General features: G+C 45.0%; 1 protein-coding gene across 1 annotated transcript; it reads left to right on the top strand.

The window, feature by feature from the left end:
* Positions 1–262: 262 nt before the first annotated feature.
* LOC123085577 (protein trichome birefringence-like 28) lies at positions 263–3,970 on the top strand. The gene is made up of 5 exons (XM_044507243.1): positions 263–1,497; positions 2,081–2,261; positions 2,351–2,550; positions 2,674–2,835; positions 3,369–3,970. The coding sequence occupies exons 1-5, from the start codon at positions 689–691 to the stop codon at positions 3,736–3,738; spliced, it is 1,722 nt and encodes a 573-aa protein (XP_044363178.1). The 5' UTR covers positions 263–688; the 3' UTR covers positions 3,739–3,970.
* Positions 3,971–25,001: the final 21,031 nt, after the last annotated feature.

Raw genomic sequence — 25,001 nt, 5'->3', positions numbered from 1 at the left:
AAGGCAAGTAACTGATGGATATGTTTGGCAAGGCAATGCCAATGTAACCTCGAAATTAAACCCCCAATGGTTACAAGCTTGCGTGTTTCTCATTTGACCAACCCCATATACGAAGGTCGAAGATGGGGGGCCACATGGTAAATGTTGTAAAAGCTATCTATAAAATTCCAAAGAATGGAGGAAATTGAAGAGAATTAGTTCCTACCAAATATATATAGAGAGAGGGAGTAATTAGGAGGAGGGGGAGTGTTGGTGGGGAGGAGAGATCCCGCAACAATAAAAGAAAAGGCAGGCCAACCAAACCAAACATACCAAAGGGAAGCAAAGCAACGCAACGGCGATCAAACGCCCAACAAAGGGAGCGGGAGGCACCAAACTCGTAAAGTGATAGCCTCGTATATAGCCAGACGACATAGCCAGGCGAGAAGGACAGCAAGCCACCGCGAGAACGCGGGAGAGGAAGAAGCAGCAGCAGCAGCTCTCCATTTTTCGTCTCGTTTCATTTCATTTCATAGAGGGAGAGAGCTAGATAGGCACCACTAGGAGCTAGCAAAGCGGAGAAGTAAAGAAGTTTTTGTTTACTCCATCTTCCCTGGGCTTGCAAGCAAAGGCCGGCCGGCCGGGGGGGTCGATCCATTCGCGGTAAGTTCCTTTAAAGCGCGGGGGCGGGAGCGGGAGGCCGCCCAGCATGCAGCAGCGGCGCAAGTCGGTGTTCGGGTCGGCGCCCTACGCGATGAAGCAGGCCGCGCTGGGGGCGGGCGTGGCGGCGCGCAAGAACGGCACGCCGCTCTCCATGGCGGCGGTGGTCTTCTCGCTCTTCGTCTTCGCCACCTTCCTCTACAACGAGGACATCAAGTCCATCGCCGACTTCCCCTTCGGCGCCGGCGCCGGCGCGCTCCGCGCCAAGTCCCCCGACCTCCACCTCCTGCAGGAGGCCGAGGCCGCCGCGCACCAGGCCGTCACCACCCTCGCCATGCGCGGGGAGGAGGCCATCGTGCGTGTCCTCGACGCGCCCGCCGCCGGGGCCCTTCTTCCGGTAGCCAGCGCGGGCGCCGGTGGTAACGGCAAGAACGCCACCGGAACCGGGGTGGTGGTGGCCAAGGCCAGCGCCGTCTCCAACGCCCACGCCAACACGGTGGGCGCCAATGCCGGCAGGGAGGAGGAGGGGCAGGAGAAGGACAGGGACGTGACGCTCCCGAACGTGACGGGAGGCGGCGGCGCGGAGGAGGCGAAGCGGAGGGAGGACGAGGAGGCGGCCGAGCGGGCGTCGACGGCGAAGGCCGCGGCAGCGACGGCGGCGCTGCGGGAGGTGGTGAGCGTGCCGGCGACGTGCGACCTGTACCGAGGCAGCTGGGTGTACGACGAGGTGAACGCGCCGGTGTACAAGGAGACGCAGTGCGAGTTCCTGACGGAGCAGGTGACCTGCATGCGCAACGGCCGCCGCGACGACTCGTATCAGAAGTGGCGGTGGCAGCCGACCGACTGCGACCTCCCCAGGTACGTTTTCTTTTTCCTTGTCGTGTGACCGTTTTACGCCGGTTTTTCTGAGCGGTTTGGTTTGTGGGGTTGCAATCTGAGATTCGGGTTCCACGCGGGGATGTGAGGCTCAATGGCCGGTCTGGTTTGTCAGCATGTACGAGCCGGTCTGTTTTTACTACTCCTGTTAATCTGGGAGTCCCATTTTCTGCATTTGTCAGAGTATGAGACAAACGCCACTAGGAGGTCAGCCGTGTCAAGGGCACTAAAATAGAATGTTCCAAATAAACTACTGTATGGGTATGATAGTAAAATGAGACAAACACCATTTTCGGCACGACGGCGCAAGTGGCATAATACTATGGGAGTACCTAGAACTCATCTAAATGAGATATAATTTGGTCTCATTCACTTGGAAATCAAGAACAAAAACAACCCACGTCAGCACACACGCATCTTATAACATCACATCCAATGGCTATAAAAGATGAATGAGATCAAATTATATCTCATCTAGATGAGTTCTAGCAAAACTGTAATACTATTAGTTTGAGGTGCTAGGGATGTGGGGCTGAAAAGTGTTGAACATGCCATGAAACTGCAGGTTCGACGCTCGTCTGCTGCTGGAGCGGCTGCGCAACAAGCGGCTGATGTTCGTGGGGGATTCGCTGAACCGGAACCAGTGGGAGTCGATGGTGTGCCTGGTCCAGTCGGTGATCCCCAAGGGCCACAAGACCCTCACCAAGTTCGTCAACAACGGATCCAGCAACGTCTTCTACGCCCACGTACGTGCCTAATCCCTCTTGCGACGCGATCTAGTCTAGCAACTCATGGATGGATGGATGGATGGTCACGTTGCATGCTGGTGCTGCAGGATTACAACGCGACGGTGGAGTTCTACTGGGCGCCCTTCCTGGTGGAGTCCAACTCGGACAACCCCAAGGTGCACAGCGTCCCGGACCGGGTCATACAGTGGCACTCCATCGCCAAGCACGCCAAGAACTGGGTCGGCGTCGACTACCTCGTCTTCAACACCTACATCTGGTGGCTCAGCGCGCTCGACATGAAAGTCCTGTAAGTTGTAATACTATGTGGACATCTCAGTTGCTTGGTATCTCGACGACTCGTGGCACTCGACACCTACGTACGGTGCGTTCTCTTTTGAATTTGAACCAAAAAATGATGATGAATGGACAGAAAAAAAGGGTCGTTCGACGAGGGCGCTACCGAGTACGAGGAGGTGGACCGGCCCGTGGCGTACAGCGAGGTGCTCAAGACGTGGGCCAAGTGGGTCGACCGCAACATTGACCCCAACAGCACCACCGTCTTCTTCATGGGCATGTCACCCAACCACATCACGTAAGCCCTACTATACTATACATACGTCTCACCTCTCATTCTTTGCTTGCATTGTACGTACACGTTCCATCTTTTTCTTCGCTTCAGTTTTTTTCTTTTCTCCGAAGGAGTTTCTTTGCTTCAGTTCAGATTCAGAAAAACATGCGTGTGCAGTGTATGCTCCAAACGTATCACATGGTTTCCTTGAGGATTGGTTTATCGAGAGAGGGACCCCGCGCGCAGTGAGATCTCTCTTTCAATAATTAGGTGTTGAGTTGAGCTTGAGCATTGCCTTAATTCGCACAAAAGGGAAACAATGACAGGGATTGTCCGATGTTACCTAAGAAGTCACACTTGCTTTACCATGCATCTAAATGAAGTTGGTGGTGCGAGAGGACCTCTAACCTTCGGAGATGCACACGTGCCACCTATCTATTCTCGATCATACGTACATTGTCCTGCTAATTAAACTTGATATTGTCGAATTGTCCCTCATGTCCCGTATTATTCAAGCTAACGAACGGGTGCCATTTTCATGTCAACAACAAACACAGGCCGGAGGCATGGGGCAACGAGGGCGGCATCAAGTGCGCCATGGAGACGCAGCCGATCGCGAACCGGAGCGCGACGCTGGACGTGGGCACGGACTGGCGCCTCTACGCGGGCGCGCAGGACGTGCTCAAGACGTTCCGGCGCGTGCCGGTGCACTTCGTGGACATCACGGCGCTGTCGGAGCTCCGCAAGGACGCGCACACCTCGGTGCACACGCTCCGGCAGGGGAAGCTGCTCACGCCGGAGCAGCAGGCCAACCCCAAGACGTACGCCGACTGCATCCACTGGTGCCTGCCGGGCCTGCCCGACACCTGGAACCAGTTCCTCTACGCCCGCATCGTCTCCGGCGCCTCCGCCCAACACCAACAGTAGCCTCCGTCCCATAGGTAATTAAAACGGAGCTCCAACGAGGCTCCTCCAGTGAGTGTTGCATACAGATACAGAACAGAAGAGTAAAGGGCAGTTGAAAGAACTCATTTTTCACCATTTTTCTGCTGGTTGCGTAAAGCCGTCATGTGCGGTTAACCTGTGATTCTTTTTGTTCAAAAGAAATGGAAGGTTTTAGGGTGATGAAATATGTGGTGGGCTGTGTTTGACTGGCTCATTTTCCCCTCCTGCAAAAAAGGTTGTGAGATGTGTAGATCAAGTTTTGAGGAGCATTGCACCGTACTGGTGCTCTGGTGATCAAGGGTGATATAAAGGCCGGACGTGCATCTGTGTCCTTCACTCATGGTGATTCGTATGCTCCTTCTCTTTGCTCGCTTTTGTTTCATCCGACGAGTAGCCGTTCGACAACTGCTGTGCACACGAACTATAACGCTAAGCAAAGATGTGCAGGGGCATGACCTAGTCTGCACTCCTCCGTAGATAATAGTAATACTACGTGGAATAAAGTTCTTAGCTCTAGAGGCATGCGTAGGTCTCCTTTCTCTTTACTCTCAAATCAAACTGGTAAAGTGTCAACTGTCACGTACAATGTGTAATAAGAAGCAAATGATGAATGCAGATGCACTCAATCAGTCTAGTCCTGACTGAGTACTACTCAAAAAGGGACATTAATGGAGTAACTCACAAGACCAGGATCCATATACATTATACAATCTTTAGTGCATCTCTAACAAAATCCTCGAAATCTTTTAACTCCTTCACAAAATTCATTATGAGGAACTAAGGGCCTGTTCTGATCTCCTCCAACTTCACAAAACTTCTCAAAAACCAGCTTCTCACGCTAGCTTCTGCTTTGCCTGGCGATCACGATACGTTCGGCTCAATCGATAGCTTCTTCAAACGCTCCATTGGCTAGCAGCCCAGCTAACCAAAATCTGGCCTGTTTGGAGTCATTTGGGCTGCTGAAACGACCTATTTCGAGGGAGAAAGGAGAGAGAACAGTTTTCTTTACATATCGATTCGTTTTTCTTACGAGCATCGAGCGAACCGTTTTCTTTAGCGGTGGCAGTTCTGCCTTAATATCATCCAACTCCATCTTTTCATTTTTGTGGAGTTGGGCCAACCTCACTCCAGATTTTAACACTGCGATCGATCACAGTTCCTGAAGCCAGCTTCTCGGGGCTAAATCGTTCGGCTCGGCTTCGCTCCAGAATTTTGGGAAGCTAGGAGCGGGAGGAGATCAGAACAGGCCCTAAGTCAAACCGATCAGAACAGCTCCCCAGCAACCTCTGTGACCACGCCCGTGCAACCCGCCAAACTCCGTCGAAGTTTTTTCTTCGATTTCTTGTCTTCTCCGTCATACTCGGCTACAGCCGTGCTCCTCGTCCTTATCCTTGGAGAGCGAAGAGGAGAAGAACTCATGAGGACAAAGTGCCCAAACCGTAGCTCGTGGATGACGAATTTCGTTGACTTTCTTGACTCATTCCTCACACGCGCACGTTGGGCCTGGTGAGCTTCTATCGTATTGCTTTTGTAGGTCATCTACCCTATGCCCTATCTAGCTCTAGGACATCATGTACTGTCAAGAAATCGTCGTTGGCCATGTGGAAGGAAGAAGAAGGAAGAATGATGACGAGGAAGAGAGATTTTCATGTGGGATATAATTTGTCCGAGAAGTTAAGTTTGTGGGTTCGAGAGGTTGAGGAGTTCAATTTTGAGGGTTCGGTTAAAGAGTTTGCTTTGAAAATGTTCACGAATTTGGAAAAGGTACAAATATTTAAAAAAATGTTCATGAATTCAATGCATGTGTGTGAATTTGGAAAAACTGTTTGCGGATTTTAAAAAATCACAAATTTTAAAATACTCATGAATTCAGAAAAATGTTGGTAATTTGAAAGTAAAATCTTCTAAAATTCAAAAAACATTCCGGAATAGGAAAATTGTTCAGTAAATCCAAAAAGGAAAAAAATGAAAGAAAACAAAGAAGCAGAAAATTAAATTGGCGACAGAAAGGAAAAATAAATAAATAAAACAAAATTGTAGAGAACAAAAGCCAAAAAAAAAACAACCCATAAACTTCATAAACCGGATGAGAAGCCTCCATAAACTTTCTAAAACCATTTTGTTCACGATGGCATGGATCCAACCATGCATGAACATGAGCAAGTGTAGCACACCCGCGGATTAAACATCGGCTGCAAATCGGGCACTAAGCGTCGGCTGCGGAGTAGTTCTGAATTCAGGGAGCTGTTTGAGAAATCAGCATTCAATTCTCTTCTTCTCCCCTCCCCCCCCTCCCCCCCGTCGCCCTTCCCTAGCGGCACGGGGGGAACCCTAGCCGCCGCAGCTAGCGGCCACCTCCAGCGCACACCCCCGCGTCGCCGCCGTCGGAGGGCCGGCCGGCGAAGCCGTGCCGGGCCCTAGGAAGGTGGCGGCGGGGCGGATCTGTCCTCTCACGCTCCCCAGCCCCGCCCCCGCTCGGCCTCGCGGCTCCATCACCCCTACCCCCTCTGTCCCCGGCAGCGACCCCTAGTCGGTCCGGCGCAGCTGCGGTGCGCCCAGGATGTGCTGGGCGACCGGATCCGGTCCTTCCCCGCTGTGTTGGGCTCGCCTTGGTTCGCCTGGTCGTCGAGGGCGCCACCTCCGCCTCCACCCCCCCCCCCCCGTGCGACCACAGACCTCTTTCCCGGCGCTTCGCCGACGTCTTCTCCAGCTGCTGCATATGCTTGCCGGTCCGGCGATGGTTTCGGCGTCCCTGGCCTTGGGCGCCTTCCCTTGCGGTCCTCCTCACCACCGGCGGCGATGCGGCCCAGCCGCTGTTGGTGCTGCTGAAGGAAATATGCCCTAGAGGCAATAATAAAGTTATTATTTATTTCCTTATATCATGATAAATGTTTATTATTCATGCTAGAATTGTATTAACCGGAAACATAATATATGTGTGAATACATAGACAAACAAAGTGTCACTAGTATGCCTCTACTTGACTAGCTCGTTAATAGAAGATGGTTATGTTTCCTAACCATAAACAAAAGAGTTGTTATTTGATTAACAGGATCACATCATTAAGAGAATGATGTGATTGACATGACTCATTCCATTAGCTTAGCACCCGATCGTTTAGTATGTTGCTATTGCTTTCTTCATGACTTATACATGTTCCTGTGACTATGAGATTATGAACTCCCGTTTGACGGAGGAACACTTTGTGTGCTACCAAACGTCACAACGTAACTGGGTGATTATAAAGGAGCTCTACAGGTGTCTCCAAAGGTACATGTTGGGTTGGCGTATTTCGAGATTAGGATTTGTCACTCCGTTTGTCGGAGAGGTATCTCTGGGCCCTCTCGGTAATGCACATCACATAAGCCTTGCAAGCATTGCAACTAATGAGTTAGTTGTGAGATGATGTATTACGGAACGAGTAAAGAGACTTGCCGGTAACGAGATTGAACTAGGTATTAAGATACCGACGATCGAATCTCGGGCAAGTAACATACCGATGACAAAGGGAACAACGTATGTTGTTATGCGGTCTGACCGATAAAGATCTTCGTAGAATATGTGGGAGCCAATATGAGCATCCAGGTTTCGCTATTGGTTATTGACTGGAGACGTATCTCGGTCATGTCTACATTGTTCTCGAACCCGTAGGGTCCGCACGCTTAAGGTTTCAATGACAGTTATATTATGAGTTTATGAGTTTTGATGTACCGAAGGAATTCGGAGTCCCGGATGAGATCGGGGACATGACGAGGAGTCTCGAAATGGTCGAGACGTAAAGATCGATATATTGGACGACTATATTCGGACATCGGAAAGGTTCCGAGTGATTCGGGTATTTTTCGGAGTACCGGAGAGTTACGGGAATACGTATTGGGCCTTATTGGGCCATACGAGAAAGAAGAAAAAGGGCCTCAAGGGTGGCCGCACCCCTCCCCTTGGTCTGGTCCGAATTGGACTAGGGAAGGGGGGCGCCCCCTTCCTTCCTTCTCCTTTTCCCTTCCTCTTTTCCTATTCCATATGGGAGGTGGAATCCTACTAGGACTAGTGAGTCCTAGTAGGACTCCACACTTGGCGCACCCCCTCCTAGGGCCGGCCTCCTCCTCCCTTGCTCCTTTATATACGGGGGCAGGGGGCACCTCTAGACACAAGTTGATCCACGTGATCATATTCTTAGCCGTGTGCGGTGCCCCCTTCCATCATAATCCTCGATAATATTGTAGCGGTGCTTAGGCGAAGCCCTGCAACGGTAGTACATCAAGATCGTCACCACGCCGTCGTGCTAACGGAACTCTTCCCCGACACTTTGTTGGATCGGAGTCCGGGGATCGTCATCGAGCTGAACATGTGCTAGAACTTGGAGGTGCCGTAGTTTCGGTGCTTGATCGGTCGGGCCGTGAAGCCGTACGACTACATCAACCGCGTTGTGCTAACGCTTCCGCTGTCGGTCTACAAGGGTACGTAGATCACACTCTCCCCTCTCGTTGCCATGCATCACCATGATCTTGCGTGTGCGTAGGAATTTTTTTTGAAATTACTACGTTCCCCAACAGCTGCTACCGGCCATGGGTGGGGTGTCGGGCCTGCGGCTGGTTGCGGGGGTGCTCGCGGCCTGCGGCCTTCCTTATGCAGGCGCCCCTCTCATTTTCGGCGGCACCTCCTCCCCCCGGGCCTCGGTGACGACTTCTGGATCGAGACGACGATGCTTCTAGAGATGTGGCGGACACGGGGTCCTCATGGCGGGTCCTTGATGGCGTTGTTCCGGCCCCGACGGTCTCGGGCCCGCGTCTCTTCAGTGTCCCCCGCCGTTGGTGCTCTGCCGGGCGGCTCCGGCCATGGCAACCGGGTGGCTGCGTGCCTTCCGACTCACCTAGTTCGCCCATGTTCCGATGGCAAGGCCACGACAGTTTTGGATCTGCGTCCCTCTAGTCCTTGCTTGCCGGCGTTGCTGACGTCGTCGTCCAGACCCCCGTGTGGTTGCTTTGTTGCCTGCCCTTCCCTATATGCCTCAAAGCCTCCTCCTTTTGCCAGATCCAATGCTCCAGGGCTCCGAGGCGGTGCCACCCTCCGACGGCAGGTGCAGCCCCACCAACCCAACTTCCGACAGGGTGGTTCCGACCAACATTGGCTTCTTCTTCATCTTCAATCCCCAATCCGGCGGCTATGGGATTGCTCAGCTTCAGGCCAGGGAGAAATCCCTGCTCGGCTTGCCGGTGTTGGCAACGGCGGCACTTGCGGGTGTCGTTTCCTTCTTGGAGGCGTTGTCATGGCCTTAAACTGCGCCCCTCTTCGAGCTCAGGGGAAACCCTAGGCCTGGTTCCTCCGGACCGGATAGCGACGGCGTCTCAGTGTCGTTTTCCTTCTTGAAGGCGCTATTTTGTTCGCTCGCGGTATCCGTCGTATTGGCTCGGGTGATGTCGGAGTTCTGCCTGGTTCGGCTTGGCCACTCTTGGTTTTGGGTTTGGTAGGCTTAGATGTGTTGTATCCTCCACTCGGGCTGAGCATCCCTTCTCTCTGCTCCGGGCACCATATTCACGCCTGCCTGCATTCGTGTCATGTGTTGTATCCCTTGATGTACTCATTCTACTCTTTCTATCAATGGAAAGATACACAAGCTTTGCGTATTCGCGAAAAAAAAAGTTCTGAATTCAGGGGCCCTCGGAGGTGTATGTAGGTACTAGGTAGGCTAGGGTCTATGGCCCATACTCTAGACGCACGCAGGGAGCAGCAAGCCGATCGATCAATTCATTTCCTCGAAAAAGAAAAAGAGTGATCAGCGATCAATCTGATTCTGACGGTTCCCTTCCTATTATTCCATCACGCCGGAGCCCTAGCCCGCCGACGCCCGACGCCGTGCATGTATTCCCGCCTCGCAGTCGTCATCTAGTAATTTCCTTACTAATATGGTTAAGTTTTTTTTGAAAAGAGGACTCCTCGACCTCTGCATCACTAATACGGTTAACTACGCGACCAATTTCAATTCTGGGGACCCATCATCATGCCATGTGGCCTTTGCTCAGTTGCTCTTCTCTTAATCCTCTGCAAACTCTAAGCGCTGCGCTGCTGTAGCGCTGAATAGGTAGATGAACTGAAGTTCGATCATCAGGATTCAGGAATTGAGGTATATACTCATATAATGTTGATACAATAAATTCCGTGGTTGCATAGTCGGCACCGTTTAATGATTGATCATTGATGCAACAAACAGTTTTATTTACCATGCATCTGATGAATTGAACGGTAAACTGTTTGTTGCGAATGGTTCTTTCTATATTATTCACATTTGAGTTTCTCTTTTTTGCTTCTCGATGTATGTTTCGAATTTTGATCTGAATTTTTGAGGGGTTATCTTAATATGTACTGTGAACATGCATGATTTTTTTCATATTTTTTGCAATGTTTAAATTTAAATTCGGGCCGCAAGGCACACGGTTTCATGCAAAGGTGCATGTCATCTGATCTGTGTCCCTATATGTGCAGTCCTCCAGTAGTACACATGGCCTATCTTGTTTATATGTGTTGTACCCCTTTAGCTTTTTACTGTGCTAGCTCTGTACATAGTCTTTACGTAAAATTAGATAATACCCCACATGTTGTCGCAGGAATATTTTGCAGTACATTTGAGTGAGTTTTGGTTGATAGTATGATAACCAAAACTAAATTACATATGATTTATTGTATTTGGTTGTTGTATAGTTGAAAAATATTTATTAAATATAAATAGCATAATAGAATGGAAAATGTAATGGATGGTTCGCATGTTGAGTTATTTCTTTCATATTAACGGTTGCATGTTGAGGTGGACATTTATTCCATGCATACTACGTGTTGAGGCGCAAGTTGAGAGAAATATGTTGGTCGCTAGCTATTTAGATATAAGTGTTAAAATAAAAAGCTATTTAGATATAAAAGATCATAAAATACACCGTGGGAAGAAAATCCTTCCTGCTCGGCTCAAAATTAATGTGCCCTTTAAAATATGGTAGTATAGGGTTCAACAAGTCTAAAATAGTTTTTATACTACTTAAAAAGAACGTAAGGTTCCCATTTCACCTCTCTTTCATCCAACCTGCCATATGCCCATATATATGTCCCACTCTTTTCTTATCCTCTTTAATTTTTTTCTCCCATATTTGATTTTTCTCCCATCCATTCAATTGTCTCAGGTTTATTAACTTACCAAAATAAACACATATTTTGTTGGCAAGTCATTAAATTCTTACCAAATAAGTGCTAAACAATAAAATGACAGAGAAATAATGACGATTGCATGCAAAGATTTGTTAAGACTTTAGCGTATCAATATAATAATATACATGAATTCTAAAAAAAAAACAATAATAGAGATACAGGGGCAAATCTACTAGATTGTTTATACCCCCGTTGCAAAGAATGGGCAATTGTCTAGTCTATATCTATACCTACTAATAAAGTAAGGTGTGTTTCTCCGATTTTTTCATCCGTTCACCGCCAAAAATTATTTTTTCCCTCTATCCGAGGTGGTATTAAATTTTCGTACTCCATCTGTTGGCAAAGGAAAAACGATTTATGCAGAATTTTGTACATGGGCTGCGCGCCCTATGGCCCAGTAAAGTCACCCCATATTTTCCTGCCCACACAGCAATAAATAAATTCTATTTCCCGCTCAATGCGGAAACTAATTTAAACTACGCACAGGGCGCCCAAGACTAGGCAGGTTATTTTTCTATTTGTTCCTATTGCAAGTCTATTTTATTCATTTTTTCAGAAATTCAAAATTAAAAAAAATGTTTGCAATTGTAATTTTTCAATTTTGATTCAAAATTTCGTAAAAAATACAAATTACAAAATGTGTTCCTACTCTGCAAAATGTTTGGATTTTTTTGTCGTGCCAAAATTTATTCAAATATAAAATACAAAAATATATCCATTTTTCAAGAAATGTTTGTATTTTTAAAAATTGTTCAACATCTAAACAAATGCATTTAAAAAAAATCAAATTCGAAAAATATTCTTGTTTTAACGATCTATACCTACTAATAAAGCAAGGTGTGTTTCTCCGATTTTTTCATCCGTTCACCGCCAAAAGATTATTTTTTCCCTCTATCCAAGGTGGTACTAAACTTTCGTACTCCTTCTGTTGGCAAAGGAAAAACGATTTATGCAGAATTTTGTACATGGGCTGCGCGCCCTATGGCCCAGTAAAGTCACCCCATATTTTCCTGTCCACGCAGCAATAAATAAATTCTATTTCCCGCTCAATGCGGAAACTAATTTAAACTACGCACAGGTTGCCCAAGAGTAGGCAGGTCATTTTTCTATGTGTTCCTATTGCAAGTCTATTTTATTCATTTTTTCAGAAATTCAAAATTAAAAAAATGTTCACAATTGTAATTTTTCGATTTTGATTCAAAATTTCATAAAAAGTACAAATTACAAAAATGTGTTCCTACTCTGCAAAATGTTTGGATTTTTTTGTCGTGCCAAAATTTATTCAAATATAAATTACAAAAATATTCCAATTTTTCAAGAATTGTTTGTATTTTTAAAAATTGTTCAACATCTAAACAAATGCATTTAAAAAAAATTCAAATTCGAAAAATATTCTTGTTTTAACGATATGTTTATAAATTGAAAATAAAGTTTGCATTAAAGAAACACATTTTCTAAAATTCTTCTGCATTTTTAAAACATATTCCCATTTAAAAAAATCACAACTTAAAAATGTTCGTATTTTTATATGAAGGTTCATGTCTTTAAGAAATGTATGTGCATTTCAGGAAATGTTCCGTTCAAATTTTTGTTCTTGCTTTGTTCAAAAATGTTTGGAATTTTCAAAAGAACCGTCCATAATTTGGAAAATTGTTCAAGTTGCCAAGTATATTCGGTAGTTTATGTTATGAATTCCACAATTGTGTTCCTATTTTAATATGTTTGAAATTATAATTTTTTTTCATTCCGATTTTTTTCAGAATATAAAATATTATTCCCATTTTTTTGAATTTTTTTTGGTTTTTCAAAAAATAATTCAAGATTTAAGAATGTTACAAATTAGAATTATTGTTTTAGTGATATGTTCAAAAATTGAAAATAATATTTGCATTAAAAGACAAATTTCTAAATTTCTTCTATATGTTTAAAACATTTTCCCGTTTCCAAAAATTGTTCACAACTTAAAAAAACGTATTTTTATAAAACGTTCATGTTTTAAGAAATGTTTGTAGATTTCAACAAATGTTCCATTCAATTTTTTTTGTCTTTTTAAAAATGCGTGTAATTTGGAAAATTGTTCATGTTGCCATGTATATTTGGATTTCATAGTTATCAGTTTTTGAAAAGTTCAAAAAAAAGTGTCGAATCTCGCGTTTAATTATATTCTTTTATATTTATGCCGACCATTGGTTAGCAGAACACGTTTGTTTGAGTGGCTAGCAACATGTGGTCGGGTCTTTGAGGTCGTGAGGTCGATCACTCCCATACTGGGCCTGCTCTGCATCCGGCGCATCGAGTTAAGTCGGCTTGTTCAGAATAAGAGACACCATAAGTTATTGACAGTGGTTGCTTCCATGTGGCAATAAAAAAGAATATGCTGGTTAATTATAATTGAAATAAATTATAGGCACGTGTCAATAAAAAAGAATATACTGGTTTGGCCCTAATTAAAGGGTACCATGTTGAAATAGAGAATACAGACATGTGGGGGTCTTGATCCATTCTTATATTGAGCTAGAGGTATATAATTTTATTATCCCGTTGCAACGCACGGACATATGTGCTAGTCTTGGAAAAAATGACATAAGCCACTAATGACACCGAGAACAGACAATCTGTGCGTCAATATTCTTTTCTTTTCGAGAAGGAGGATAAGCCCCGGCCTTTGCATGACAATAAATGAAACTAGATGATGCCCCATGCGCAGCTGCGGTAACTGTATTAAAAAAATGCATAAATAGTTACTAAAAATAACTAAATCTGATAAAAAATAAATGCTTGAAAGTTAATAGATGGAAGTTTCTAAAAATAGAGTAATTTTTTTGGATAACTGTTAAAAATATCATTTTGAACAAAAATGTGAAGGATGAATAACATGTACTTCCTCTGTAGCTTGAAAAAACGTTCTTATATTATGAAACAGAGAGAGTATGTATGATGTGGCAGCATTACATGCATATCCTAATGCAAAAATAATTGTAAGTTTGCTTATGTGACAGATTTTGCATGGCTTATTGGGATAGAAGACTTAAATGCATGGCTTAGTGGGGACGTTGTGGTGGAGACTTAAGCATGTTGAGAGAATTGAGATTAACTTTTTAAAAACGTAACATCGTGTCACTGTGACACATGACAACAGAGGGACAGTTTTGTTGCTTTGTTGGTTTCACTTCTTTACCCCGAAAGAGAGAGAAAAAAAGTCATGTCAACGTAGGAACTGTGCCATTGCGCGCGGGATGCGGAAACGGAAGCTCTCGCAGACGAAACTGTCAAACTCCTCAAGCGGGAGAAAGAGAGAAGGAAACAAAACGTGGGGAGAGCCACTGATCCGGTTACGACGACCTTTGAGCACCTGCAAATTCTGCGCGCGGCCATCCGCAAGTTCAAGTGTCAATTGAGCTTCTTCTAATCTAACTTGCCCATGATAACAGTTGGCCTTTCGCTTCCAAAATAATTGCCATTCTGCTGCGCATCTTGCTAGTGGTTACCACCGATGAAAATGAAATGCTGCTCCGTCCGTCCTATATACTACTACGTGCTACAACTGACTGACGAACTGCACGTCCAAACTCACCGTCAGTGTGCCCATCATCGATGGTTGCAGTCTACGTCGCATGAGGTAGCATTCCTACGAGTTCTTTTTAGCAGGTTTCCCAACAAGCTAGCATGATAAATAAGATATTTTCTCACCCCGTTCTTAATTTGAGCCAAGTACATTTGGCCCTTCATACTCTGAAACGGACCGTCGAGAGCACACGACAACAAGACGAAAAGCACAAAATTAGCGTTCAGGTAGCCCACCGTCCGCAGGTTGCTGGAAGAGGCGTCACACATGCTGGTGAATGGTGATGCATTGCATGCACGATGCTAGACCGGCCGGCCGACCTGCAACCGCAAGTTGCTCTACATGTGCGAAGTGCACCCAACGTACCATATCATCGAGGCATTATCCTATCAGGAGATTGGCATATTTGTGCATCGGATCCAAGTATCAAACATGAACTCCCGACCTAATTGTGGATTCTAGCGAGCCTAGCCAGCCGAGCTAGCGACCCAGCCAAGTATCAAACATGAAGCATATCGATGCTCATTCTTTTTGTTGTCAGCCGGAGAGTTTTAAACTGCTTCCCCGCCACTGGCGTATTATTCAGGGATTCGTGTTACTTTCAGCATGCTAAGGTATTTGACTTGGAGTGTTTCTCCTTTCATTGTTGTTAGTTTTAAAACCGAGGGAGTACGGTGAAACCAATCATAGCTAGGGATCGTCTGACGCGGTTGCCGATTGGGACAAAAGACACGGCTCGGCTGATTCACTCCCTCTTGTTTAGGAGACGACTTGTTTATAGCAAAAGGAAGCAGCTTTGCTCTTTTCCAGTGGTGTATAATTCATAATTATGAACAAGTGTATGTTTTCTTTGTGCCGAAAGATTGGCGAGTGACTGGAGTAATATATATTCTAGGGACAGAATAACATTTCTCAAATAATTAATTAATTTCCACGCAAAAATAATAATAGTTAAGTTGTCGAAGGTTGTTTCATTCGCATCATATATGCTCACCATCTCATTGATGCCAATAATCGAAGTGGAACACCATGACAATGCAACAATGTGCTGTTGCCCTTTACCTTAGTTGAAAGGTTAGATCGACCGTAACGAGACGAACGACTTGGTGGTCTAATCAAAGATCCAAATGAAGATACCAAGCACGAGAATATCCAAATTTAAGAGTTATATTGTTATTTCGACTAATAGTACATTACTGTGCTCGAGTGGGCCCATAATCCCACTGAAGGATTCTCTGACAAATCCTTCTATCTACAACTCCCATGTGCCTATGTCAACACCTTGTTTCATGTAAAAAATGTGATTGCACCAGAGATTAAGGTCTTTTCCTGATTAATCTCAAAATGAAGACCCGTAATATAGACAATCTCTTGCATAGAGAGAATAGCATAAAGATAATGCTCGCCAAGTCCTGAAGATGAATCAATCAATTGATCCTTTCACATCACATATGCTCATCTTCTCATACTTGGACACCTAGAATCGAAGTGGACACACCATAAAAAAGTTGCTCTTGCCTGTTAACTTTTTTGAAAGGTTAATTAGATCCACTATCACGACTCACAAGACACACAACTTGCTGACCTACTACAAGATCCAAGTGACAATAATGAGTGCAAGAATATCCCAATATATGAGTAGTATTGTCTTAAACTGTTGGAAATATGAGCAATTTACCGAATGATTTTATTAACAAAAGTATTTGATAAAGCATGACTAATATAATAAGGATAAAACTAGTCATGCGATCTGACAGAGAGAAGGTAAATAACATCTGCATATATGAAATTTAACCAAGCTTCTTATCTAGAGCAGACAATAGGGCAAGTTTCATATATGAAGCAGAACCTAACATATCTAGGGCAAACATCAGAACAAGGAACTGCGGCAGGACCTCGAACAGAAAGGAGAAGAACACATACGGGACAACAGCAACATTAGCACTGGACTTGGGGTCGGTGTCCTCACCAGCCATGTCGTCGAAGAGGTTGTCGACGTTGGGAAAGAAGTCGTTGTCAGGGAAGTAGTCGTCGGAGTCCGAGGCATCCGTGACGAAGAAGCTAGTAGTCGCGCTGAGCGCTCCCCAAAAACATTATCACCCTTCTCCCATACAAAACTCAAAGAGGTGCAGTTTCGGAGGCTTACTGTCCCGACGCGCGGTGCACGCCGCAAGCCGGGATGAGGAAGACAACAGCAACTTAGAGATTGGAACCGGTGGCGAGAGGAAGAAGAAGTTCTGGTTCATCTCCCTGAGAGGAGCGACCTCCCTTTTATAGGCGCAAGAGAAGGAGGCGAGAGGCTGCGCCGGGAGCTGAAGGGAACGAGGGAGACGAAACGAACAGGCAGCAGCCAAAGGGTGCAGCGTTCGTATTCAATATCCACTACAACAAAAACTTTCCATCTCTCGAATGACCTTTCGTATACCCGTAGTGCACAGCAAAAATTTAGACATCGGCTCGGCTCATTCCCGCAACCCGCGGCGAGGCAAGGCGTCGCGAGGCAGGCGGCGGAGGAGGAGCGCGCGTGGATGTCCCTCTTGTTCTCATGCTCATACAAGTGGGGAAAGAACCTCCCTTATAGGGAGGTCCAACTCCCACTAAACTAGCAATGTGGGACTAAACTTTAGTAGTATCCCTTGCCTTGCAGGAATGGGCTAAGTGGGCCTCTAGGATTTATTTAGGAATTTCTGAAATAGTTATTGGGTTGTCCCAAAATAGACTAAATTTCAGCAATCCCCCACCAGATCCCAGAGGCACACAGAAATTTGCCTTTGGTTCCAAAAACACTGTTTTATATACCGGTATTGCAGTGGAGACTGTTAAGTTGAACTTTCACCTAGAACTCTATGCTACACTAGTAAGCAACTTGAACAGTGGACTGGGCCTTGAACTACGAGTTTTCTGCGAATCTAGCTTCACACAAAGCCTTGACCGATACTAGGCTACCGTGGGTCTTCCCCGTGGGTGGAGCTTATGCGTCATACTCCGTGACCTTTCATGAGCTTACTAGAGAGAACCCTACTCTCATAGATTGCGACGTTTGACAATCAGACTCATATAGGTGTGTTCTTCAAAAGATGTTCTGCAGGACAACATCTCTGCTTAAATGAGCCACTTAGAACACATTAGGATATACATCAACCTGCCATGCAGATTTAGGAGAGTATTGCATCTTCATGGAGTGGTATTGTTAACGGTAAGGATACTCTCCTCTCAGTTGACCAACAACTTGTCTTCCACATCTAATTCACGGGATCTGCGATCACATAGACTAGGTTACCACTGTGAACAACTCATATTATGGGTCTCATACCCATCTCCCTCGACGCATTATCTATCACTTTACATGATAGACCCTCAGTAAAAGGATCTGCCCGATTTTTAGACGTTTGGTATAATCCAATGCAATAACTCCGGAGTTTTTCATTTTTCTGACAGACTTTAACCTTCTCTGAACGTGTCTTGATGACTTCATGTTATCCTTTGAGCTGCTCACTTTCGTGATCACAGTTTGATTGTCGCAGTTCATAAGGATGCCCGGTACAGGTTTCTCAACAACCGGCAAGTCATTCAAGAGCCGACGAAGCTAATCTGCTTCGACCGTAGCTGTATCTAGTGTTGTGAGTTCCGCTTCCATTGTTGACCTCGTTAAGATGGTCTGCTTGCAATACTTCCAAGAAACAATGCCACCTCCATGAGTGAATACATATCCGCTCGTGGCCTTTATCTCATCAGCATCTAAGATCCAATTTGAGTCAGTATATGTAACATCCCAAATTTTCAATTTGGAATGTTATACATTAGATCATCATGCATATCATATTTTATTTGCTTTGGGTTTTGATCCTAGAAAATTCTAAGCAACTCAAGGACCCACGGAGAGAGTTGGGGATTTTGTTATTTTCATATTTGAGTTTTTTCTCAAATTTTGAGAATAGGATCATTTGATTTTATTTATTTTATCATCAGTTATTTCTATTACAAAAATATGGGAGAGGGAATAAAATGACTTTCCCAAAATATAGAAATATTGAGGATTTAATAAAAAATCAAATAGTTTTATTTCGGAGATTTTTTTGTTATTTTTATTTGAATTAGGAAAAATGCGCGTTTTTCAAAATTGTATTTAGGACCCAAATAAATGTTCACTTTGTCGGGCTTGATTTTAGAAGCCCGACAAAATTTATTTCGGAATTTTTGGAGTCCGTTTAGTATTTCTTTTTATTTTTTTTTCGAGCGAAAAAATGGAACCGACTATGGGCCGTACTCGGCCAGGACTCCGCCTGGCCGGGGCCTTTGTAAGCCGGGGCAAGCCAGCCCGAAGGCCCAGCCGCCCCGAAACCCTAGCCGCGCCCAGCCCCAGCCCCGCCGCCGCCGCCGCCGCCGCCGATCCACCGGAGCCGCGCGTCGCCCGAGGTTCGCCGCACCTCGAAATCCGTGCCGTTTAATTTTTTTTTTCCGTTTGTCGTTTTTCTTTTTCATCGGATTTTTCCGCGGTTATTTTCTGATCGCGATTTCTGATCCAATTTTCGTTTTAGTTTAACTTTTTGCTCGTTTATCGGAATCCGGCGATTCAAGCGCCTGGAGTTTCGTCTCGAAACCCTCTATCCGAATAATCAACTTAAACAAGTTTTTGCTACTGTAAAATTTGACTTAGGTTCAGATTACTAGAACGAAGTTGTTTTCTTTCGCCGTTTGACTTTCTTTGCTTCGTTCGATTTGATTCTTTTTGCCAACCGGAGTTCTTAAGTTGAACCTTCTGGTTAGATCTCTTATTTGAGTTTTACCTGTGCATTAGATGAGTACTTATTGTATGCTTGTTTGTTTGCCTGCGATAGAGTACCCGGAGTGCGCCGCATGTTACTTCGAATCGTTAGGTTTCATGGATCATCAGCAAGGCAAGTAACACTTTGATCATACCTTTTCTACAACCCAGTTTTTTTGCATTAGATCAATCTTCACACATTGCATGATTAGGATCTAATTAAACTGTGGGATGGGAAGTAGATGAGGTAGTACCTATTACCTGTTTATTATCAAACATTTGGGGAGTTACTTCTACGTTTGCTTATTTTGCCATGCTATGCTAGTAGACGTGGATTGGGTGAGTGAAATCCATGACAGATATGAGATTGATAATTAATGGTTTATCTAAGGTGGCAACTTAAACACACATCTGGGTGGATTGAGGCACCTGGGTATTCCAGGACCTGCCTGTTTTCTTTTGGACCGCCACCCAGGCTCAAAGGGATCATGAGATTTTTTCAAACTAGAAACTTCCGTGTGCAGCCACAAGCCATTATGGGCTCTGACATAGTTGATTAAGTCGTGCGAACTCTTACAGGGTAGACTAGCAGATGTAGGGGAAAGTAGGTGTACCGGTCTATCCATCGTAAGGTGCTAGCGCTTCTGAAAGACTGTGTCTCGGTCATCCGTTTCTCAAACACCACGTAGTGCGAGAAATCCAACGGAGGCGATCGAGTCTTGTGGGGAAAAGTGCGCAAACCTCTACAGAGTGTAACAAACTAATCATGATTAGCCGTGTCCCCGGTTATGGACATCTTGAGTATGTAGTATCTGGATTATCATGTGAATCTCAACATGTTACTCTAAAATTAATGTTGTTGGGTTAATGATGATGCTTAATTGGGATTGAGAATGCTGTCAACCATTCTCAATGTTTAACAACCACCATGATAGTAATTAAATTTATTCCTTTTCAAGTAGGGAAAAATTGGCTTTATGCAAAACTGTAACCATAGAGCTGTCCACCAGCCAAATATGCATATAGTATAGCTGTTGCATTCCATTACTCTCTATGTGTTACCTTGCCAGCATATTCCATGTGCTGACCCGTTTTCGGGCTGCAACGTTAATGTTGCAGACTTTTCAGACGACGATTAAGGAGTTTTTAGGTCGTGGTTCTATACTCAGTGATGCCGTTGGAGTTGATGGACTCACTTATCTTCTAAGCCTTCCGCTGTTATCGTAATTAGATGGCCTTAAGCCATATTTATTGTAATAAGTTCTCTTTTGAGACACTCGATGTAATAAGTGTGTGATTGCTACTCTGCTATAAATCCTCCGAGTACTGTGTGGTGTCAGCATTACTGATCCAGGGATGACACCGGAGCACAGAGATCAGACTATTTGAGGTCTGGTCGCTACAGAGATGGTATCAGAGCACACGCTGACTGTAGGACACGACCACTAAGTTAAAGACCTAGATCACTACTCACTCTCTTCTCTTCTGACCTCTCATCTTTTCTACTCTTTAGGATGGTGGATGCAAGGAACAAGTTCACCCAACCGGATGAAGATACACCCTTTGGACGCCACTTGAAGGAAGTCACTAGATACCTGAACATAGGAGTACCAAGCTTCACGGGAACCTACAACGCCACTTTACCTGAAGAAGAGCGCTGGATGATTCAAGTTCAAATCCCAGGAAGGACGTTCGTGCCAGTCACTGAGCCCATAGAGTTTTCTTTTGATGCACCAACTTGGAGTCTAGGAAAGAGCATGGCAGCTCACATCGCCATGGGACGCATTGGAGAAGTCTACCACAAGGATCTTAAGGATACTATATACCAGATTTGTGGGTGCCGAGATGAACACCGGGAGATGATTAGCACCATGAAGGATAGATCAATCGCAGCTTTTATCCAGGAGTTAAACCAGCACATTTGACGACAGGAGAATCAGATGTGCGCCGACATGATAGACCTGAAGAAGGCTAAGACTAGAATCAAGGAACTGGAGGAAGAACTCAAGGCTACACGCGAAGATTATGAAGAAGAAATTGAAGTATTGGTGGAGAAGAATGACGACCTGATCAAGAAGATTGGAATATTTATGGGAGGCCCGACACCAGTAGATGAAGACGAAGAACCCAAGGAGATTAGCCCGGAAGAATACATCATCATCGACGACACCGACTCGGAAGCAGATAGTAGCGATGATGATTATGTTGATGAAGCAGGAGCAGATATCATGGAGTCTACAACCGTAGAATATTTCTAGTAGACCACCTCATCAGTAGTAGTAGTCCACCATGTAAATATAGTAGTCCGAGCACTTTGCGATAGTTAGATCGATTGTATGCCTTTGTTTGATTGAATGAAGTGAATTGTTTGCTTTTGCCTCATGTGCATATGGGTAGTGTTTTCTCTTTAGACCCCCTCTATTCTTATATCTCATCTCTTCTAAACCCCAGATGCCTCCGAGACGAGACCCCGGATTTGCCTTTCCGCCGAAGCTCACCCAGTTGATCCAGCAGCAGAACACCTTGATGCAGTTGCTAGTCCAGAATCAGAATCAGGGGAACAACAACAACAACCCACCACCACCACCACCACCTGTTGACCACTTAGCCTGTTTTCTTAGGCTGAACCCGCCGGTGTTTTCCAGTAGCACCGAGCCGATAGTAGCAGATGATTGGCTCCGCAAGACAGCTAGGGAGTTGACCACAGCAGGATGCACAGATGCGGAGAAGGTGAAGTTTGCCGCACATCAGTTAGAAGGACCCGCAGCATCATGGTGGGAGAATTTCACAGCCACCTTTCCAGTCGACACTGTCATATGGGACCAGTTTCAGCAGGCTTTCCGTACTGCCCATGTTTCAGCAGGAGCTATGGCCATGAAGAAGCGTGAGTTTCGTAACTTGCGCCAAGGAGGACGGACAGTTGGCCAGTATGTGGAGGAGTTTAGTAAGCTAGCACGTTATGCCCCAGATGACGTTGCTACAGATGCAGCTAAGCAGGAGAAGTTCCTGGAAGGACTGAATGATGAGTTGAGTATGCAGTTGATGGTAGCCACCTTCAACAACTACCAGGAGTTGGTAGGCCGTGCTCTTATGATTGAAGGAAAGCAGCAGCAAATTGAGAACCGCAAGAGGAAGTATGGACAAGGAAAGTATAATTCAGGAGCTCAGCAGAAGCCACGTTTTACCCCTAGACCGGGAGGACATTTTCAGCATACCCATGGAGTAGGTAGCTCGCACAATCACAATGGCACCAAGAATGGTAATGGGAATGGAGGAAGCAATGGCCAGAACCGCAGCACCCCATCGACCCCAGCCAAGAGAGATCTGAGTCAAGTCACCTGTTTCAAGTGTTCCAAGACCGGACATTATGCCAATGAATGTCCTGAAGGCCAAAACGGCAATGGAAGTTCTGGGAAGAAGCTGAACCCTTTCAACAGGGGACAGGTGAACCACGTTAATGTGGAGGAGATTGAAGCTCAGCCCGGTGCAGTAATAGGTAAGTTTTTGGTTAAGTCATTTACTACACTCATTCTTTTTATACTGGTGCATCGCATTCATACATATCAAGGGGATTTGTGAAAAAGTATAGCCTACCCACTAGGGTTCTCAAAACACCTATGCTAGTAAGCTCACCAGGAGAAGAGTACATGGCCAGTCAAGGATGTTTTCAAGTGCCATTAAGTATAGGACGGCAGGTTTTCCCAACAGATTTAATTATTCTGGAATCTCAAGGTTTGGATGTGATTCTTGGTATGGATTGGCTGTCGATGTATGGAGGAAACATCAATTGTGCTAGTAAGTCAATTTTGCTTACCACCCCAGAAGGGAGAAGGATCAAGTATGTATCCCGGCATGCGCCAAACAAGACACAAGTAAATTCATTAACAAGAGTTGTGTAGGAGGAAGTACCAGTGGTAAGGGAATTCCTTGATGTATTTCCAGAGGAGTTGCCAGGCATGCCACCGGATAGAGATATTGAGTTCTTGATTGAGCTATTGCCAGGCACAGGGCCAATATCAAAGAGACCATATAGGATGCCAGCAAAGGATTTGGTGGAAATTAAGAAACAGATTAAGGAGTTACTGGATAAAGGTTATATTCGCCCAAGTTCTTCACCTTGGGGATCACCAGTACTATTAGTAGAGAAGAAGGATGGATCGTTAAGGATGGTTGTTGATTATCGAGGATTGAATGAAGTAACAATCAAGAACAAGTACCCGCTACCAATGATCAATGATCTGTTTGATCGATTCCAAGGAGCTAAAGTGTTTTCCAAGATCGATTTGCGATCAGGGTACCACCAGTTGAAGATTCGAGAACGGGATATTACGAAGACAGCTTTTACCACCAGGTATGGGATGTATGAGTATACCGTTATGTCATTTGGTCTGACTAACGCGCCTGCCTATTTTATGAACATGATGAACAAAGTGTTTATGGAGTTTTTGGATAAGTTCGTCATAGTGTTCATTGATGATATCCTGGTTTATTCAAAGAATGAAGAGGAACATAAGGAGTTGTGTTTGGTACTTGGAAAGCTCAGAGAACATCAATTATATGCCAAGTTCAGCAAATGTGAGTTTTGGTTGAAGGAAGTAGGATTCCTCGGACACGTTATATCTGGAGAAGGTATAGCTGTTGATCCCACTAAAGTTGATACCATGACCAAGTGGGAAGCCCCAACTACCGTTGGAGAGATCCAGAGTTTTCTTGAACTCGCAGGTTACTACCGGAGGTTTATTGAGAATTTTTCAAAGATTGCGAAGCCTATGACGGAGTTGTTGAACAAAGATACCAAGTTCAAATAGACTGAGCAGTGTGAGGCTAGTTTCCAGGAGTTGAAGAAACGCTTGGTTACCTCACCAGTGTTGATTTTGCCAGATCAAACCAAGGATTATGAGGTGTATTGCGACGCTTCACGTCGAGGACTTGGAGCAGTGCTTATGCAGGAAGGGAGAGTTGTTTCATATGCCTCAAGACAACTGAAGCCCCATGAGTTGAATTACGCTACGCATGATTTGGAGTTAGCAGCCGTAGTGCATGCCTTGAAGACATGGAGACATTTCCTCATCGGAAATCATTGTGAGGTGTACACGGATCATAAGAGTTTGAAGTACATTTTCACACAGAAGGAGTTGAACCTCAGACAAAGGAGATGGTTGGAGCTCACAAGGATTATGATATGAAATTGCATTATCATCCCAAGAAGGCTAATGTAGTAGCTGATGCATTAAGCCGCAAGAGCCATGTCAATACGTTAATGACGGGAGAAATACCCAAGGAGTTAGCAGAAAATCTTCGTGAACTATGTTTGGAAATAGTTCCGAGAGGCTATGTAGCAATGTTGGAAATTCAGTCAACTTTGATGGACAGAATCAGGAAAGCTCAGAAGACTGACAAGGAGATTGCTTCCATAAAGGAGAAAATGAAAGAAGGAAAAGCTAAAGGATTTCGTGAGGATGAGAACAATACCCTATGGTTTGAAGACCGTGTCTATGTGCCCAATGACCCGGAGATCAGGAAGTTAATTCTGCAAGAGGCCCATGATTCACCCTATTCGATTCACCCAGGGAATACCAAGATGTATCTGGATTTGAAGGATATTTTCTGGTGGACCGGAATGAAGAAAGAAATAGCAGAGTATGTAGCAGTTTGTGATGTATGCCAGAGAGTAAAGACAGAGCATCAGAAGCCAGCAGGATTGTTACAACCATTGCCGATACT

The sequence above is a fragment of the Triticum aestivum genome, chromosome 4A (assembly GCF_018294505.1).
Source record: "Triticum aestivum cultivar Chinese Spring chromosome 4A, IWGSC CS RefSeq v2.1, whole genome shotgun sequence".
NCBI lineage: Eukaryota > Viridiplantae > Streptophyta > Magnoliopsida > Poales > Poaceae > Triticum > Triticum aestivum.
The sequence above is the reverse complement of the archived record's forward strand: the minus strand, read 5'-3'. Positions and strand labels throughout refer to the sequence as shown.